Source organism: Anguilla anguilla, chromosome 4, assembly GCF_013347855.1.
Source record: "Anguilla anguilla isolate fAngAng1 chromosome 4, fAngAng1.pri, whole genome shotgun sequence".
Lineage (NCBI taxonomy): Eukaryota > Metazoa > Chordata > Actinopteri > Anguilliformes > Anguillidae > Anguilla > Anguilla anguilla.
In genome coordinates, this window is record NC_049204.1 from 17,783,052 (window position 1) to 17,801,404 (window position 18,353).

At 37.5% G+C, this 18,353-nt stretch overlaps 1 protein-coding gene across 3 annotated transcripts in view; it reads left to right on the top strand.

Annotated features, from left to right (window-relative positions):
* Positions 1 to 18,353, top strand: part of scn5lab (sodium channel, voltage gated, type V-like, alpha b) — a 130,582-nt gene that overhangs the window by 29,313 nt on the left and 82,916 nt on the right. For all 3 annotated transcript variants that reach the window (XM_035415363.1, XM_035415365.1, XM_035415364.1), the window contains 5 exons: positions 364 to 453; positions 2,998 to 3,126; positions 6,552 to 6,643; positions 9,370 to 9,612; positions 12,069 to 12,132. In XM_035415363.1, coding sequence (XP_035271254.1) covers positions 364 to 453; positions 2,998 to 3,126; positions 6,552 to 6,643; positions 9,370 to 9,612; positions 12,069 to 12,132 — 618 coding nt within the window. The remainder of the gene's footprint in view (positions 1 to 363; positions 454 to 2,997; positions 3,127 to 6,551; positions 6,644 to 9,369; positions 9,613 to 12,068; positions 12,133 to 18,353) is intronic.

Genomic DNA, 18,353 nt, shown 5'->3' on the forward strand with positions numbered 1-18,353 from the left:
ATACAACCAACAACATTTGCAGGGTGCTGCAATAGAAAACTTGTGTGATTGGCAGACAACCAGGCAATTCAGTTTATTTCATTGACTTGAAAAATGCATCTTGCAAGTTACATCTAAGTGGTATTTGTTGCATGTACATCTGTCAGCAGGTGCAATTGGCCATATGAGCTTAATTAAATTTTCTGAAATTAAAAAAAAAAAAAAAACCTGACTTATAAAAATTCACTTACTTCTGTATCTTTTGCAGATAAGTTTGAATGTTTTTTTTTTACGTGTTTTTAAAATGGGTTTTTACTTGCTCTTTGTATAGTTTATGTATAATGCAGATGTTGTTCTTAATTTCCTTAACTCTGTTTCTTCTACATTATTTAGTTTGTTTATTATGTGCACTATTTTGACCAATTGTTGTTTTATGGCCATGTCTGAACCAGCGCAATGGGCCAAGTATGTTGAGTAAGTATGCCTTTTATATCCCCCCTTTCAACACAAGCGCTTCTCCCGGCTAAAAATATGCTGTGTGAATTCTCTGTTCTGTGCCATTTCCTAACTCACTTTGATTGTATTGACTTTTTGAACTGTACCCTATTTGTCCTGACATAAAGCTTTGCCAGGTGTTTGTTGCCTTGCCAACCTCAATTAGCAAGTAAGTTAATGATTTCAGTGTATCCAGCCCATAACTTTGCTAATTGCACTTGCTATGCTACATTGGAATGAAATCATGGTATGATGTCACATACTGTTACACCTTCCAGAATTTTCATTAAAGGGATCTACATTTAAAAACCAAAGGTGTAGGAATGGGAAAGGACTTTCAGATGAATTTGGCAAAACTTGATTTTGGTAGAACTGTTCTGGGCATGGGTTAAATCCTTAATTTACAAAGTATGACAATCATAGAAATCAAAAATAGTTAATGAAAGGTTAATGAAAATGGCTAAAGCTAGCCCACATTCAGGCAATGCTGAGGACAATTTTTGCTACTGCTTGTCAAGTATGACGTATTGAATTTTGACAAGTCAGCTTTATTCAATCCGCATTTGCTCTTAGGTTTGACTTAGAAATGAATGCAAGTGGGGATTTTTCTTCACAAACGTAGTTTGGTGAGTTCCAAAATTAACTCAGCAAACTGTTTGTGAAGACAACTTATTTCACTTGGATTAATTTGTTAATCAAAGATAAGAACAGATGCTACTTGAATAAATGCCAATGTGTCTTGTACGTTCTTTGGGTTTCATAAACCAGTGCTAATGTTTCTCGTGGCATCAGTACATGCTCCTTAGTGTTGTGTTGCACATGACAAACAAACTACTACCTTTATGGCTAGTTGCAGTCTTAACTCATGACACAGTGGCCTTGAGTTTATTCACATGTGTTGTTAATTTCGATTTAGAAACGAAATCAAGTGCTTTTTTTCCACAAACAATTTGATGAGTTCATAATCACCAAAATTAACTGACCAAACGGTATTTTTCTGAGTTAATGTCAAGGAAAAAGGTTCATTGAACTAAGGCCACTGTATTTAAAAGCATACAATTATCCCCCTGCTTGAATTCTGAACAAAAATTAGGAAAAACTGCTCACAAATAATGGTCTGGATTAAATCAACATTTGTCCTTAACTTTGACTCATGACTAAATTGAATTTTGTATCCTTGTCTACTCACAGTCTGGCAAGCTGAGGAAATAGAGGAAATTATCTAGCCAAACTGCTCCTGTGACAAATAACAGTTGCATGTAATTGTAAGTCAAGATTAAGGACAAATCTTGATTGAAACCAGTGTTTTTAGAAATTGGTTAGGCTTGTTGATGCAGTTAAGACCTCAATGTGCTTTTATCTACAGGTACACCTCCCCGTACAGTAGCTGAAATGTATAAAATAGAGCTGCTGTTTTGGTTCTCTGAGAAATTTGGGTCATGGTATTTTACTATTTTGGATGTAACCCATGTCCTGACCTATAGCTGATGCAGTTTGCTATATTCTGAGATCAGTCCACCTCTAGAAGGTGTGCAAGATCTCAGTCTTGGGCATCTCCCGTCTAAAGTGAGATTGAGCAATCAATTTTTAATACCTTTAATGAAGAGAGACTTCCACCTAATGAAATATGTCCACTATCAGCACACATTAAAATATGGTTGTTGTTTTGGGAGGGAGCGGGGCTCATTGGCACACAGCATGCAATGAATCCCGGCAAACCATGACCCGCTCCAACTGGAGAAACGCTCGTACCTCTCAGCTCCTGACTGCAGGGGTAATGGCTGTCATGAGGATAAGTTCATTTTTCCTGCAATCAGGCCTCCTCAAAGTATCTTTACACAAACGGACCCATTGCATTGTGATGATCATTTAGTAAGTGGACTCGCAAACTCTTTATAATTGATGGAAAAATATGTTTGTGCAAGTGGACGGGAAATGCAGCCACAATCTGAAATTGGGGTTCTTTAAGCGAACAAAGGATGCCTATTATCTGCACAGCAATATGGTAATTAAGTTAAATACCATACCCATACTTTAACAGCAACCTTTCGTTTTGAGCTCATAGGGTTGAGAGGTATGATATACGTACACACAGCATCTCTTGCAAAGCACTGAAACAATGTCAAGGGAATTAGGGAATATGGTTGTGCGAATCAGAATGCTGCATCCTCCATCTTGGTTTCCATTGAACCTGGCTAATTTTGACCTCTTATTTTGATGTCAGATTTGACTTGCTGGATCGATGCTCATTCTTGTCTTGATGACTGCAAACTCATCAAGCAGTGATGTAACGAAAAAGCTTGCTCTTCATTCTTCTGGGGCTGACAAGTACACATGCTTACCACATTACTGTCCCCTGTACTGTTTTCTACCGTTCCCCAGCTGCTACTGTGGTTCATGACGTTTTTATTTTTGGGTTCTTGTTGGAAGCCCATGTTGAGGAGTGTTATGTACTCCGCCTCTTGACGCATACCATTGTCTGTTAATGCTTTGAATTTCTCTTTCCCCAAACACTTCACTTAGGTACACTTTCACTGGCATATATACTTTTGAATCCCTGATAAAAATACTGGCGAGAGGATTCTGTGTCGGGCCGTTCACCTTTCTGCGTGACCCCTGGAACTGGTTGGATTTCAGTGTAATAGTCATGGCGTAAGTATTCCATAAATGATATCCTCAGACACTCTCCTGTGTTTACACCCCAGCGCCCCCCCTCCTCACCCCCCACCCCGAATCCACCGTTATTCTTACCCGATCACACACTGTGCTTGTAGTCTTGTAGTTTTCGTTTCCTCCCATGTAGTATAATAAACATTAACAATGAAATATGTTGCAATGTTGGGATATATTTTGAGGTCGCAAAGGCAGAAGGCAAACTCTAGGTCAAGCGCTGGGGCAGATAAAAGTGAGATGTGTTCAAATTTTAGTGATGCTAATACATGTGGTGTGGTGCACACGAGTGCCTGGCATTTCAGTTTTAACGAGTGGAAGGTGTGGAAAAATGTGCCTGCACTGACCAGTCAGGACGTGCTGCATGTTCCTTTTAAGTGAACAGTTGTATCAAGTATCCCTGTTTCTCATTCTTTCTTTATGGAGTGCCTGCTCAGTGCTGAGGGTTAATTTGTAACCATGTGAGATTTTCAGCATTTTCTATTGTGAATAATCTTTACATTTAGTTAGGAAAATAGCCAGCATTGTTGGGCTTAATGGCCTGTTCTCGTCATTTTGTTATTTTATGTTATGTTATGTTATGTTACATTGACCAAATTAATCTCTTTCCAGTTCATATAAATGTTATTATTGCACGATGACAGGTATGAGAAAGTGACAGTAGTGAATTTCAGAAATCCCAGAAATGACTAAATACCAAATTTGGTAAAAATATATTCACAGAGCTGTGTTGCTCTAAAATATCAGTCTTTGTGATTACTCCTTTAGCAGTAGCAAGTACCTTTAGCGTCTTCAAAATAGAGCTTGTTGTGTTTTCTTTTAATCTTCCCTTCTTCCTCTTTGACTTTCAGTTTCCCCTCTGTGTCTCTCCCTTTCAGACCTCTGTGAAACCCTTTATGATTTAAGAGAAGAAAAAAATGTCACAGAAAACAAAAGCTTGCTGCTTTCCATTTTTTATGGTTTTTGAAAGCGTATTTTTTGTGTGCTTTAGCTAGTGCTGATGTAAATACTGTAGCATGAAAGAAAACCACCAAACTGTGATTCTTGGGAACGCCTTTTCCCACAGGATTGACTGTATAGAAAACCACTGCATTAAAACAGGCATTGAAACTACAGTAAATACTGGCAAAATGCCCAGTAGCCCATACTGTAAGTAAAGTACAACAATTGAATCTAACTATTCATTGTTATAAACCTCATTGAGGCATTGTGTCTGGAAGAGGTCAAATGTCATCTTGGTTCTGGATTTTGATTTTTAACCTAATAATGGAAATTGTGTTTACAGTGCTACATTCCCTGAGTATTGGATCAGTGATCAATCAGAAAAATAATCCAAAAGCTGGGCATTTTTTATGCATTTTTGCAGTTTTGCATTTGTTTGCCTATAAACCGTAATATTGAAAGAAGTGCAAGCTTTTGTTTTCTAACATTTTGTAATGCAACCTAAAATGTATAGGAAAAAAATCAGCTGTGAATTCTGCATTGTTTTGTGAAATTCTGTATGGAATGGAATGGATACGGCCTTTAAGAATTTAATATTTATTTTATTACGCTTTATATGGTATAGCATGTTGTTTATAGACAATACCAAATGCACATGGATGCATGAACTTCATATCGAAAGGTTGTTTTACAGATTCCTGCATTTGTTGCCCCTTTAGCTTGGTCATTTCTCCTTTTCAAAGCACTGTTTGACTATTGCAATGTCAACGAAAAAAGAATGGGGCAGGATTTTAGGGATATAAACGAAATGCTTTGCCCAGTTCCGGGTGCGTGCTCTTGCAGTAAGGGGTAGATGTACACAAACAGTTTGTGTGGTCTCGGAGGAACATTAAAGGTAGCCTCTGCTCTCGAGAGAAAGAACAGGCTGACTTTAAAGAACAATGACTTTAAAAACTCTAATTTGGGTTCCTCTCAAACAGTTTTGAAAAAATTAGTGGAAGAGATTATAATAAGATCAGTAGTTGTTTGTGGGGGAAAAATACAGCAGTAACAATGTAAATGTATTATTTTAAGTTAACATTATATTATCTCTACTTATTAAACTGTGTATTATGCAGTATGCCCAGTGAGAAAAAGAGAAACAGGTTTACTGTTTGGGATTTAGCTTAAAAACCCGTCTATGCCGCATTATGGCTCACGGTGAATCAGAGAAGGATTAGCTGTCTAAAAGCAAAGTGTCACACATTATAGAAAGTGATCCAAATTTGAGAGGCAATTTCCTTTTTTTATTGTAATCAAACACATAGGCCAGCTGTTTGGTTGGATATAACCACTTCTCTAATAGACAGTGAGATATGGAAGATCATGGGTGCTTGGTGCTCGAAACAATGTTTTATCCATTTTTTTCTCAAAGTTTTCTTGATTTTTTAATCAGGATGGATTATTAATTAAAATGCAATTCATGACAATCAAAACATTCAGAATGTCCTTGGATATTGCACAAAGAAGCAGTTCACTGTTGCTGCTGTGATCAAGTGCTTTTTTCTCGTTATGGTTTTATTTCCTAGTTGCCCTTGAACTAGATACCAAGCAGGGTCAGGTGAATGCTTAGCAAGGCTGCAGTACATAAGTCAAGCCACCACTCAGACATCAAAAGGGCAGCTTCCCCGTGTTGACTTTATTAAATTCAAACCGGTGCTTGGGGCTCATATACCAGGGAGATATATATTATCAGTCTGAAAACCTCAGGATTTTTTATATAAACAATGAAACTGTCTGGCTTGATGAGTACATGCCTTATAATAAGCACAGTGTAACTGCAAATGCCATGGGAGCCTTGCTATAGTTACATCTGTCGGCGTTGCAGCACATGCAATACCTCTTGAATTTGCGAGATTCATGTTATCCTCTGGGGTTTTAAAAAAAAAATTCAATCAATATAATGGTCAAAGCGGATGAACTCACATATGGAATAAAACCCAAAGGGTCCAGATGACTTGATCTCTCCACAAAATTTAAGGTTGTGAATTGAAATTATGAAGCCTCTGCTGTCTATATGTTACTTTACAGGGGAAGCGAAGCTACCAACAAATATGGCGTGCTTGCCGTTTTTTTTCTTCTTCCATTTGTTGTGTTCTTCCAGAATAACTCTTAATTTAATCCTGCAGGTTTCTAACCGAATTTATAAAAGTAGGCAATCTTTCAGCACTACGAACATTCAGGGTCCTCAGAGCATTGAAAACTATTTCGGTAATTCCAGGTAAGGGATGCCGCTCTCTGGAAATGGGTTGCATTGTCGCTCTTGTCCAGTCGAACATGCCACGTGCCCTTTGACCTGTGCCCCCTCTGTCCCTGCCCTTCCTTCTTCTGTCGTCTGTCCAATCGCATTCTGTCCCTTGTCCTCTCACTATGTTTGCCTGTTGATGGTGCACTGTCATTGTATGTGTGACTTTCGCTTATTGCAGATATGTTACTGAGTTTGTGGACCTGGGAAATGTCTCAGCATTAAGAACGTTCAGAGTACTGCGAGCACTGAAAACTATCTCTGTCATTCCAGGTGAGAAGGGAGTTAAACACTAAGGCTGTGTTTAAGGAAAGCCAAGCCTACCTGCCATTTCCTTTTTTTTCTGTAACTGAAACTAACCACATAATTTTTTTCAACTATGGAAATGCAATAAGGTGTAGAAAATGAGACCTGTGAGTGATGTCACACATGTACGATATAGAATAAACATCTCTTAGGGATACATTATATTGTTGCACTCACATGTTAACAGGTCAGGAAAGATGGAATATTATAAATTAGCCAGCTTTGGATATTGATAAACGTTTTGCAAATACTCATTCTAGAGAAACTTGTTACCATACAGTACACTTGCACAAACCTGCATACAAATACAGACAAAAAATTAGGACAGGGATAATGTTTCAAAGGTCCTCTGCCTTGATGCTTGAGGCTTTTGTTACCTCATTCAATGGGTCTCATTCAACCTTAGTGTTTAACAGTTAACAGGCATGGGTAGTTAGAGAGTTACCAGTTTGTGTGGTAAACGCAGCATTCACACCAGACGCTACCACAGCTTTTTAGGTAAACTTCATGAATGAGCATAGGTATTCCTTTTATGTATTAGCTCGATAAATGAAAAATGTATTACAAGAGATTGTTATAAACAATAATTAGTTTTTAAGTTGAATCATATTTTCATGTATCAGTGAAAAGTAAAAATCTCTACCATGGCTGGAATGATTCACTCTCTTCCTCTCTCCCTCTGTCTCCCTCTCTCTCTCTCTCTCTCTCTCTCTCTCTCTCCCTCCCTCCCCCTCTCCCTGCCCCTCCCTCGTTCCCTCCCCCTTTCTCTCCCTCCTCCTCCCTCTTTCCCTCCCCCCCCTGTCTCTTTCCCTCTCACCCTCTGTCCCTCCCCCTCTCTCTCGACCAGGGTGATTCTCTCTCTCTCCCTCTCTCTCTCTCTCTCTCTCTCTCTCTTTCTCTCTCTCTCTCTCTCTCTCTGGACTCTCCAGTGTCAAAGTATCATTGTTTCCAGTCATGTGGGAAGCCAGATCAGAGCGTTGTTTATGCGGCTGTGCTGGTGTATTGGGCTCAGGTGGCTGACCTCCGCTGGCCTACATAGTCTGCCATAAATGCCAGAACGAGAGCAGTTCAGTGTTCATACAACCTTCTGGTTGAAATCATGTGTCCAGTGATTTTAATCTCAGATTTGGAATGTGAGAAACAATAATTTGGTTATAAGGATAGGAGCATTTGACATGCTGCTTATTTGGTTGACAGACATGAGATTTTCAGTGTCATATCAGCACAAGCCTTCAGCGATAAAGTACTAACTGGACAGTTCTCACTATTCATAGTGCATCAGTATTTTTTCAAGTACATTTATGGTCAGCGTCTGTTGTCTGTGTCTGCAAATTGTAAAATTTTGGCACTAGAAGCAATTACACATGAGAAACACACAATGTTTCTTACTGTAGAAGATTTTCTTTCGGGGAGCAGTTCTGTGTGGGCTTTCTTTGTGTTGTGTTGTGTGTGTTTGTATACTTGTGATTTGTTCTTTGTTACTTCAATTTGTGGTAGTAAAATATAGAATATAGTTTATTCACTGTTCTTGCTATGGGACCTTCCTGCATTTTTTAAATTACACAGGGATGCCCATGAAATTTATCCCTGGCATATTATTCTGTTAAAAACATTAATGATATATGATGTCATACAGTAATCAGAAATAGCATTCACATCTCTGCTGGGTTTTTAAAAACAGTATTAGCATTAAAGAGCAGTAGCATTAAGAAAATGAAATTTCTGGAGTAATCTCCAAGTAATCTTGAAGCTCAATGGAACACAACCATTTAATTTTGGGAAAATATAAACTTTAGCTTCCCTTTTATGAGTTCTCTAGATGAAGTGTATTTCTTCTGTGATATAATTAAGAATTAATTGTATTAAACAGTCATTTAAATGAAGTTTTAACAAAGATATTCTCATGATGATGACCACAAAGTATCAGCAAATTTTAAGAATCATAAAATATTTAGCATGTATTTAGAACCGTAACTGTGTGATTTCAATTGAATATGAGTGACTGTAAATATTCTGGGTCCAGTTAAATATTCATACAGATTTAATGGAAATTGGCATTCTGAGAATTATATTAAGTAGCTGCAAAACAGACAAAAGTGGTTTGTTTTCAAATAGTGAATCTTTTGTTAAATCATTTGGTAAAGCTCAGTTGATATTTCATTATTTCCTCTTTCTCAAAAAATATTTTTGACCTTGTCTTTTGTGCATTTGTATGGAATTGTAGTAACTATTTGGAAGACCACAATTCTTCTCAGCCTTATTGTTCACTGTAGGTTCATGTTAGATATATTTTCATAGTATGTATTTGACCTGTGTACTGGTCTTTTTTGCATTTTGGAAACCATTCATATTTTACTATTCAAATTAATACAAATGCCCATTTATGTTTCATGTGCACCTTACTATACTGCACATGTATGTATTAATTAAATGCAGACTTGATTAATTAGGCTTAATTTTTGAACAACACAATGTTTAACATATTACCTTTGTCCCAAAGTATAATCAGAAGTTTGAATAATCTCCATTGAAGCCTGCTAACTCAAAGAAATAAGCATCTTTACAGTGATATTTTATTTAATTATAAGTGAATGCTATAGTTAAGGCCAGTAGTGTTTAAATGCAGTATTTTGTGTATTGTTGGTGGGAGTGTCAGCCCAGGCTCAGAATGGTGACACGGTTGATGTTGGCAGGCCTGAAGACCATTGTGGGGGCTCTGATCCAGTCGGTGAAGAAGCTCGCAGATGTGATGATCCTGACTGTGTTCTGCCTAAGCGTCTTTGCCTTGATTGGGCTGCAGCTCTTCATGGGCAACCTGCGGCAGAAGTGCGTTCGCAGCACAGCGCACTGCTTGAACAGCACCCGCGGTAATGACACCTTATTCTTCTGCAACAACAAGACCTGGACCTCTGAGGAAGATTTCATTTCTGATGAAGGTAACGTGGCACGTCTCAGTATGCGAGCAGACCCTGGGGAGAGGGGCAGCTTTCTTTTTTTTTGCTTTCCCACAAAAATATTCAACACTGAATAATCTCTGAAATTTACAGTACATCTAAAGCTAGATTTGATAAAGGCTTTAGCATCTGAAAATGGAAAAAAAAAACAATATTTCTACTGGTTTTATTGGTCAAGACAGAGGCTTCTGTGTAAAAGCCTTTTGCAAATGTGGAAACATCTGGTACATTTTTTAACTTAATATACTGTAAGCGGTTTGATTCAAGCCCGCAAGCTCTCTGTACCCCAGCGTTAAGTGAAACAGGTTGCGTTAAGTGGCACCCTGACCAATGCTGATTTGTTCCATTGATTCAGTCCTCATGGCTGCAACCACCTCAAATAGTTTCTTTAGTTTTATTCCTTTGGCTGGATTTGCGCATACTTGACGATATGCAAGATTCTACAAAACATTGGCCAAAATGGACAATATTTATGAAAATCTTACACCTAGATTAAAGTTCTATGTAAGATTTGCACCTTTTGTATAATTTAACAGTGTGTTGAAAGTATATACATTTTGACTTCCAAATTTAGCAGAGGAAAGGCCTTGTGCCGTGACCGATTTTCACAAAATACAACTTCTTGTAATACAGATACTCCCTGCCTGATATTATTTCCTGTTTATATTAGCAGTGGAGGGACTCCAAAATGAAAAATGAAAATTGAATTAATTTGCTGACACTGGCACAATTCATTTAGTTTATATAACAGTTTAATCCTGAATTGTTATGCACGGGATGGGAGGACTCTTAGTGATATTTAACCCATAATACTGTATGTACTGTGTATGATGGACACAGTATGGAGCCCATCCAGAATATTAAAACCTGCCTGGGGGCCTGCATTTGTGACATACATTTGTGGAGAGCCAGACTCAAATAGTATTTTTCTTTACTGCATCAATGTTATAACTGTGCTGTATGGTCATATATGTAAGCTACTGTATGCTGACAATGTGGAAATGGAGGATAAGACAAGTTTCTCTTTTGTGCACATGTTTAACAGTGCCTCAGTATCCTTGAATTTGATAGCCTTATTAAAATATTTTCATTCAATTCTAGTCATTTCCGTGTAACCTAAATGATGAAATGCTTTTGGAAAGAAGCCAAAAATAATTAAAACCTTAATTTATCAAGGGGGTTTCCCCCATTTAGAGCTCAGGAAAGTGTTTTCAACACAGGGTAAATGACATTACAATTTATGTTCTTATTAGAGCGTTTCAGTCATTGCTGTACGAAGTGGCTGCAATTCCCACCAGATTAACAACCATTTACTGAGCAGATTACGGAAGATATGTAAATACAAAAAGTGAGTTTGCCATCAAGTTAGCTGCAGCTCCTGTAATAAACTTCAAAATAAAAACAAGAAAAAACAAGTTATGTTGATTTTAAACGTGCACATGCACACCATTTCTTTGTTTACACGTGTGCATAAACAGATGGTAATACATTTTTCCATCTGTATTCATATTACTTTATCTCCAGGTTTTGGCATTCATATCAAAAACAAACCAGAGCTCAAAAAAAAAAAAAAAGAAAAAAACATTTTTCGAAGGCTAACATGACGACAGCCGTGGCATAAGGCTCTCGGTGTTGCTCCTTTGAAAACATAGCACCTAATCAGCCCCACTCTGTTGGATGGATGAATGCGCAATCTAAAAATTGACATTGAAGGGCAGCTTTTGAGACTCAATTGAGTCGGAGCGTAAAGAGGAACATTTAAGGCCATGCTGTAAAAAGGAATGTCGACAGCTGAAGATGGTTAGGGAAAGTTGCCAAAGCGCCCCCAAACCCTCTCAAGTCCAGTCGCCTATGAGCACTTAACTAGTGGAGTGGGACAGAGTGAAACTGAAATCTTGTGAAAATGAGGGAAGATAATTTGAGAGTTCTGTCTGCTTAGCAGAAGGAGAGCGGAGTGGACATGGAGCCTATTGTATGCGTAATCTCTCAGACTCCAATCGCCTAGACTAAGTAAAATACAGCCGCATAGTATATGTATTTCCTAGGCTCCGGCGATATTCCATAAATTATACGAACGTGCATATGTAGAAAATAATCGTTAAAAAAGGTCAACTGAACAAAAATGTTAACTTTATTCGCAGTATGTATAGTGATAATGCATTAAGGGTTTTGGTCAATTTCAGATAAGTTTAATGATTATGATTCTTATTTTAATGACAGTAAGAATTAGCTAATACATTTTTCCATATTTCTTTTGGAAGCAAACTCAAGACGACGTGAGAAAGTTAAATTGCAACTGTAACTACGGTTTTGTTTTTTTTATGGGAGAAAGGGTTCTATAGGGTGGAAATCAACAGCCACATAACTGGTAGTATTAGCATAATGTTATGAATTGCACGGACAGTGTAAATCTATTAACATTGACATTTGTTTTTCAGAAAACTTTTATAAGGCGGAAGGAGCAAAGGATGCCTTAATTTGTGGATATGGAAGTGACGCTGGGTAAGTGACATGAATTCAAGCTGTCACATTAATTCACTAATAATATTTCTCATTATTGGACTGAATGTATTGCCATTTGTTATATGCACAAGTTCTGAAAGCAAATGACTTTGCATATTCATAGCTGGATTTTTCAGAATTTTCTGCAGAGATGCTGCATTCCACTATTGCACAGCTCTTATGATATTATGCGGACTACTTTTGTTGCTTCATGACATAATACGCCTAGATAAATTTGACATCTGACTTTTATCAGCTTTAGGCATGCCTGCAATCCACTTCTCAAAATATTTATTTTTGTTGGGCCTGATAAAGATTGGTCTTTGAGAAGAGCTTTCTAATGCGTTTCCTGGAAAAGGTGGGAAAGGGTATAACCTACCGGTGACATCATGGGTCGTGCAGCTTTTGATAAGCACTGCACTGCTCTAGTGTGAGTTGTGATACTAATCTAATTTGCGTCATTACTGTCAAATGTGCTGGGCGATCTGTGTCTGGTACCGAGATATGGTCTAAGCACCATTATGATTGCTGTTCTTTCCATGTACTCCACAAAGGCATGTCATAGTCCCTCCTGTTCTCAAGTCACTTTTCTGTTTTTTGTCCTTTGAAACATTTAAAGGGGATCTTGTGACTGACTAACGTGCTTAAAATGTTTTTGTTTCAACATGGGATGTATAAAATATGTTGAGATTTGGCACCTTCTGGCACATTGTATTGTATATTGTATTGTTTCATTTTTGAAAAATAGCAACATTGTTCAGTAGGAAAATATTATACTTTCCAAATGCTCCAAATGAAGGAGTAATGGGTGCCAGATGTGTTCTGTATGACAGTTTATTGTTTATTGTAATTGTGTTGATGTGATAATTGCAATCAGTTATGTCACCAACGCAATGTCATAACTGTCATACTTACCCATTAAGAACACATTTTCCTAATACATAGTAAGAAAACCTATCTAGGTTACCAAGAAACAAGAAAAGACTCCTTGTTTAATGAGATGGGAATAGAATAAGCTATTTTAAGTATAGAAAGTTCTAAGTCCCATTTTTCCCCCCTAATGATCAAGCTAAAACATTTGGCACCAAGCATGTGTCGAAAAGAGTGTATTTTTATTTAACCGTAATTCAGCCAGAAGACTCATTGAGAGGAAAATATGCTTTCTGGTATTTTTACCTGAAATCAAATGAATAGTGATAGGTTGAGACAACTGACACATATTTTCTTATGTTGTGTGTTGATGGCATGATCTTGCGAATTGCAGTATGCTTATTATCATAGATATGTGTTTGGAATTCCTAGGATCCATGTTTTTGATTATGTGGTTTCCATTGAATTAGGAGAGTGACCAATCTGAGAATATATGAGCAGAGTGTGTGGCCAATGTGACCATGTCTTAGCTAATTTTTCTTTTTTGTGCTCTTTCTATGCGCTAACTACCTGAAAAATCTGCTCAAAAAAGGCAAGATGTAAGCTAATGTCATAATTACCATCATTAGTAGCATCAAAGCTTATCTGCTTCAGCCTGTATCATGCTAAGTGCTTGCTGGAGATGAATCATGGATGGATATAATGCTGCGATTTACTATGGTTATGAATTAAATTTATCCAAGCAATTTAAAGACACTAAAGATGGTTCTTGGGGAAAAAACGAACAGTGTTTGAAAAGAGACTGCTTGGATAAACTAACCACTTGCTATGGACTTTGAACTGGTGTGTGCTAGTATATATGTCTTTTGTATTTAATTGTCTCAGTAAACGTTCAATTTCACTAAAGTATTTCAATGATTATGCTCAAGTGAATTAATTTGTTTCAGAATATGACAGTGCCATCTATGTATTTTTTTCTTGCCAGTGTATGGGAAGGGAAGACATGTACGGTGGTGTTCCCAAAGTTTTTTTTGTTGTTGTTGTTGTTGAAAAATATAACTTGTTTCTTGTCCATATGGTCTCTCATATGCTCTCACATGCTTTTGAACCCAGAACGAGTGGATGTTGTCTATGTTGCCAGAGAACAATTCGGGACTTTTTATAACTAAATTCCCATCGTGTTAATGTTTAATGCCAAGGGGTTGGTGCATGTGGTACCATTTTGTTTTGGTATCATGGCTTTAAATTAAATGTAATTGCTTAATGTTAACTAGTGAGGTATTACCGTCAAGACATAAATCTCTACAATTCATCTACAGCCACAAAGGATTATGGGTCAGTGCCTCAGCTGCTGAACTCAATCATCATTATAGATTTAATTTGCTTTGAGGCTTTTTCTGTCCTTCCCAGGTTATGTGCAACCAGATTGTGGCTGTTGAGCACAAATATTTGGAGGACAGGAGCAGGATGGCATAAGAATAAAAATTCACTGATTAAAATTCTAACTTAAATATTAAATATAAAGTGTTTCTGGTTTTAATTGCAATGTTAAAGAGCTGTAAACAGCTGTTCTAAACACAACTAACCAATCATATGGTTTCCCATGCTGCCATTTGCTGCCAGTGTGATACAGGTTCAGTACTTTAGGTGAATGCTAACATTTCTACCATAGCCATATATTTATGCTATGTGCAGATTATGAGCCTATTTCTGCTTCTTGATGTGTATAATTTCACCATGTTTTAAAATGACCACTTATGATATTATAAGTCCAAGAATACTCAGACAAAGTATGATGCTCTGATGTTCATGTCCTTTGAGAAATGGTAATTCAGCCATGCAGTAATCTGTACATTTTTATGGATTCTGCTGTTTTTCATCGATTCTGCTTCTAGTGCCAAGAACATTGGTTGCACAACATGTCTGCCTGGTAAATTGCTATGAATTGGAGTATGTATGAAAATACCAGTGTGCCTAATGTTCCACTTTCAGCCTGCCTCCTCTGACCTATGAGTAGTTACATCTTTCCTGAGTGGCGATAGTGGAATGAGTGAATATGGTGTATATCTGGCAGTAAAACATTGTTTTTACAACTGAAACTATGTTACCATAGCATGGGCTCAACATAGCTGCTAGAGGAAAATATTCTCAGTTGCACCTCTATTTAGTTGCTAAAGTTAGATGATAGAATATGCATGTTAAACTCCATGAGATTCAGCATGTGTTTATGTTTGCTGTACCTTATTGGATTTTAGTAGGAGATGCATCTTGTCGTGTCGTGTTCTTTGGTAAATTTCGGAGAAGAGTTTTATAGGGATTTATTCAGTGGTTTGTCAGAAGCCTTCCAAGAGCCATGTTGGGAACCAGCTGCTGTTATTCTACAGACAGAGCAAGAGGGGGACATGCAGGCTAGCCTCTCACTCTCTGTTTCGGATACTGTTCAAACAGTGGCTATTCTTTTCAGAGCACAAACAGTTAAAACAGACAGCCTGCATCCAATATGTAATGAAAAGCGTGAGACATTCCTTATGAATTATTTGATGGCGGCAGGGGCGACCATGTTGCTTAATGGCGCGTTGTTTCAAATTATAGCAGGGCTTGTAGATGTTGATTGCAGCATCTGTCTGCAGCCAGAGTGTGAGAGAGCCGTATCTGTCTGTCTCACGGGGAGATAACACGGCTTTCCAGCTCAGAATACTGCTTGTGCCCACTACAGATAAAATGTCCCATTGAGCAAAGTTAGGCTTTATCAGAGAGGAAGCAGTGGAGGCCTTTTAGCACTATAAAGGTTCATTTTATGTGTGATCTATACACTGTCACTGAGCTGTTAATCCCTGTTCTATTTTTCCCTCCCAAGTTGTATGTATGTATGTATGTATGCAGTGCAAACATACAAAGCAAACTTGAGTCCTATCAAGCCCTGCAATAGAAAACATCATGGCAGACCACTTTTTTTTTTTCATAAAATGGCAGACTGCCTCTTAAAACAGAACAAGCGTTGTGATCACAGCGTATACATTGAGACTGTCTTGTTAAAGCACCCCTCACAGCTCATGGGAGACAGTGGAACACTGCTGAGTTCTCTCAGTGATATATTGAGGATCGTTACAAGTATAGAGGCCCACTCCAAAATTGTTGATGCCATCTGTAACTTTCAAAGATTATTTATTATTAATTAAATAGCTATACTGTTTTGCTATTTTTGTTTTGCATGATGCAAACCACGATGCATTTTTGTGTGATAAAATCATGTTACAAAATGGACAATTGAAATCAACTGTAGAATCAGCCTTGGTCAAAAAAACACATGGAAGAATGCCCTGATGAACCTAACTACAAGGGAATTTCTTCGTTGAAACAAAAATAAATTTGTTATGAATATCATCAGTTATTTATTTTTTTCGTATAGCTTGGCTGATTTCATTAAAAATCTGTAAAATTTTACACTCGCGTAAATCTTATGGTAAGGTTTCAAAGGGAGACCTCTGAGACACTAGCCCATTTGGCAGCCTTGCTCTTTCTGTACATGTCCTCCACTGTAATCCATTTTCCCAGGGCTGAACAAGAGCTGGTCAATCATCATGGGCTGTTTGTTTTGGCTACCTATCAACACGAGCTCTTGCATGCCCAACACCATCATCAGACTGCAGACTTAAAGGCAATCACAGGGTCGTAATGTAACACAATGCATTTCACAAAAACAAAAAAAAAAAATTAATTACCCCTGCTTAATCCTCCAAAAAATGGCTTACTTTATGATCTCTTTTTCTGTGTATGTGTGTTATGCAAGTGAAACAGAGCACCAGACTTGTTGTGTGTTGCCCTGTTGACTTGCACGTGCGTTCTGAATTGCACAACGCCACCAAGAAGGAGATGCTTGCAATCAGCAGTTCTGTATAGCCTCCCAATTCACAGAAAGGATTTCCCTACTTTCATCACATTTATCCCTCTTTAAGCTGTTTTGCTACTCACTAATTGGTTTGTTAATGGCTGCCCTGACCTTAACTGCAAATGTGAAAAGGAATGCCTCTCTCTTTCTCTCTCTCTCTCTCTCTCTCTCTGTCTCTGAGATTGGTAATTGTAATTTTTGTCTTGGATATGGAAATGAGTGCATGCGATTCTCAGAAGATTTTAAAATGCACCTGATAACTCCTTTCTTGATCCACACTAAACACTGCCTCAGCTGAAAAAACGTTAGAACATGCTCATCATACATGTTCGTCATACCCAGTACATCCATGAAAGCACGTGACCAGACCAATTTTGTTTCATATGTAAAAGTCCTTTAACATATTTTTTTCAGCTGCGGCACTGTTTAGTGGATCAAGAAAGGAGTTATTAGATGTATTTTTAAATCTTCTGAGTTCATGCCAACAAGTGATCCCCACTAGGACTCCAAATTAAGGATACAGTTATGATGGTAAATAAATAACACATCTCTTTGATACTCTTAATTGTTATTTTCTTGGTACTCCAATGATTGTTATTTAAAAAAAGCAGCTGCTGTAATGCATTGCACTGCTGATTGCATGGTGTGAGGATATTCTAATTACGCTGTGCTTGACTATAAATAAATATAATTATGATGTATCTTGGTTTTTATAAAGATCATGTTAGTCTGTCCACTCCTATAAATGGAATGTTAGAGGGGTAGATGCTTCTTGTCTTTAAATCACAAAGCTTTTAAATTGATTGAAATTAACAAGAGGTACACCAGAGTCTTTGTGAATGGACAGAACAAGTATTTTCATTTCAAATAGATTTGCACAAGCATCATAAAACCCTTGTAAAACTCGTTCACATAGTTCACCCCTTCATTTTAAATTGCTCTGAACCAATTTAAATACAGTTCATGTTGTGAGGCAAAGACTAGGTTTCCTAAATTCTCTGCTGTGCAAATATGTTGTTTGAAGCCATGGATTGTTTTGAAATATTCTACTATTAAGCACACCCAAGAACCAAGAATATCCTTGAAAGTTTTGATTTGGCCAGTAACTGAGCACATGATTAATGATTATAGAGTGAATATGTATTAGCTAGGACCTTGGGGAAATCAATGTAGAAATGACCATAAATGCAATGAGAGTAAGTGCATACAATCATCCCTATTAAATGTTCATGCATGAGAAATACACACATGCAGATTTGTATTGACTGATATTACTGTATATCAAATGCAATTCAACAATCTTCCCAGGAATGGCATCAATTAGCTGAGTGAGTCAGGCCTACTATTTGTATTCAAAGGCACCTGCACGAAAGGTTTCATTTTCTTTCTTAATTCATACTGGAGTTGCAAATATGGCAATAAAAGTGTGTTTGGGTTGATTAGTTACTTGCCTTGCTAATAC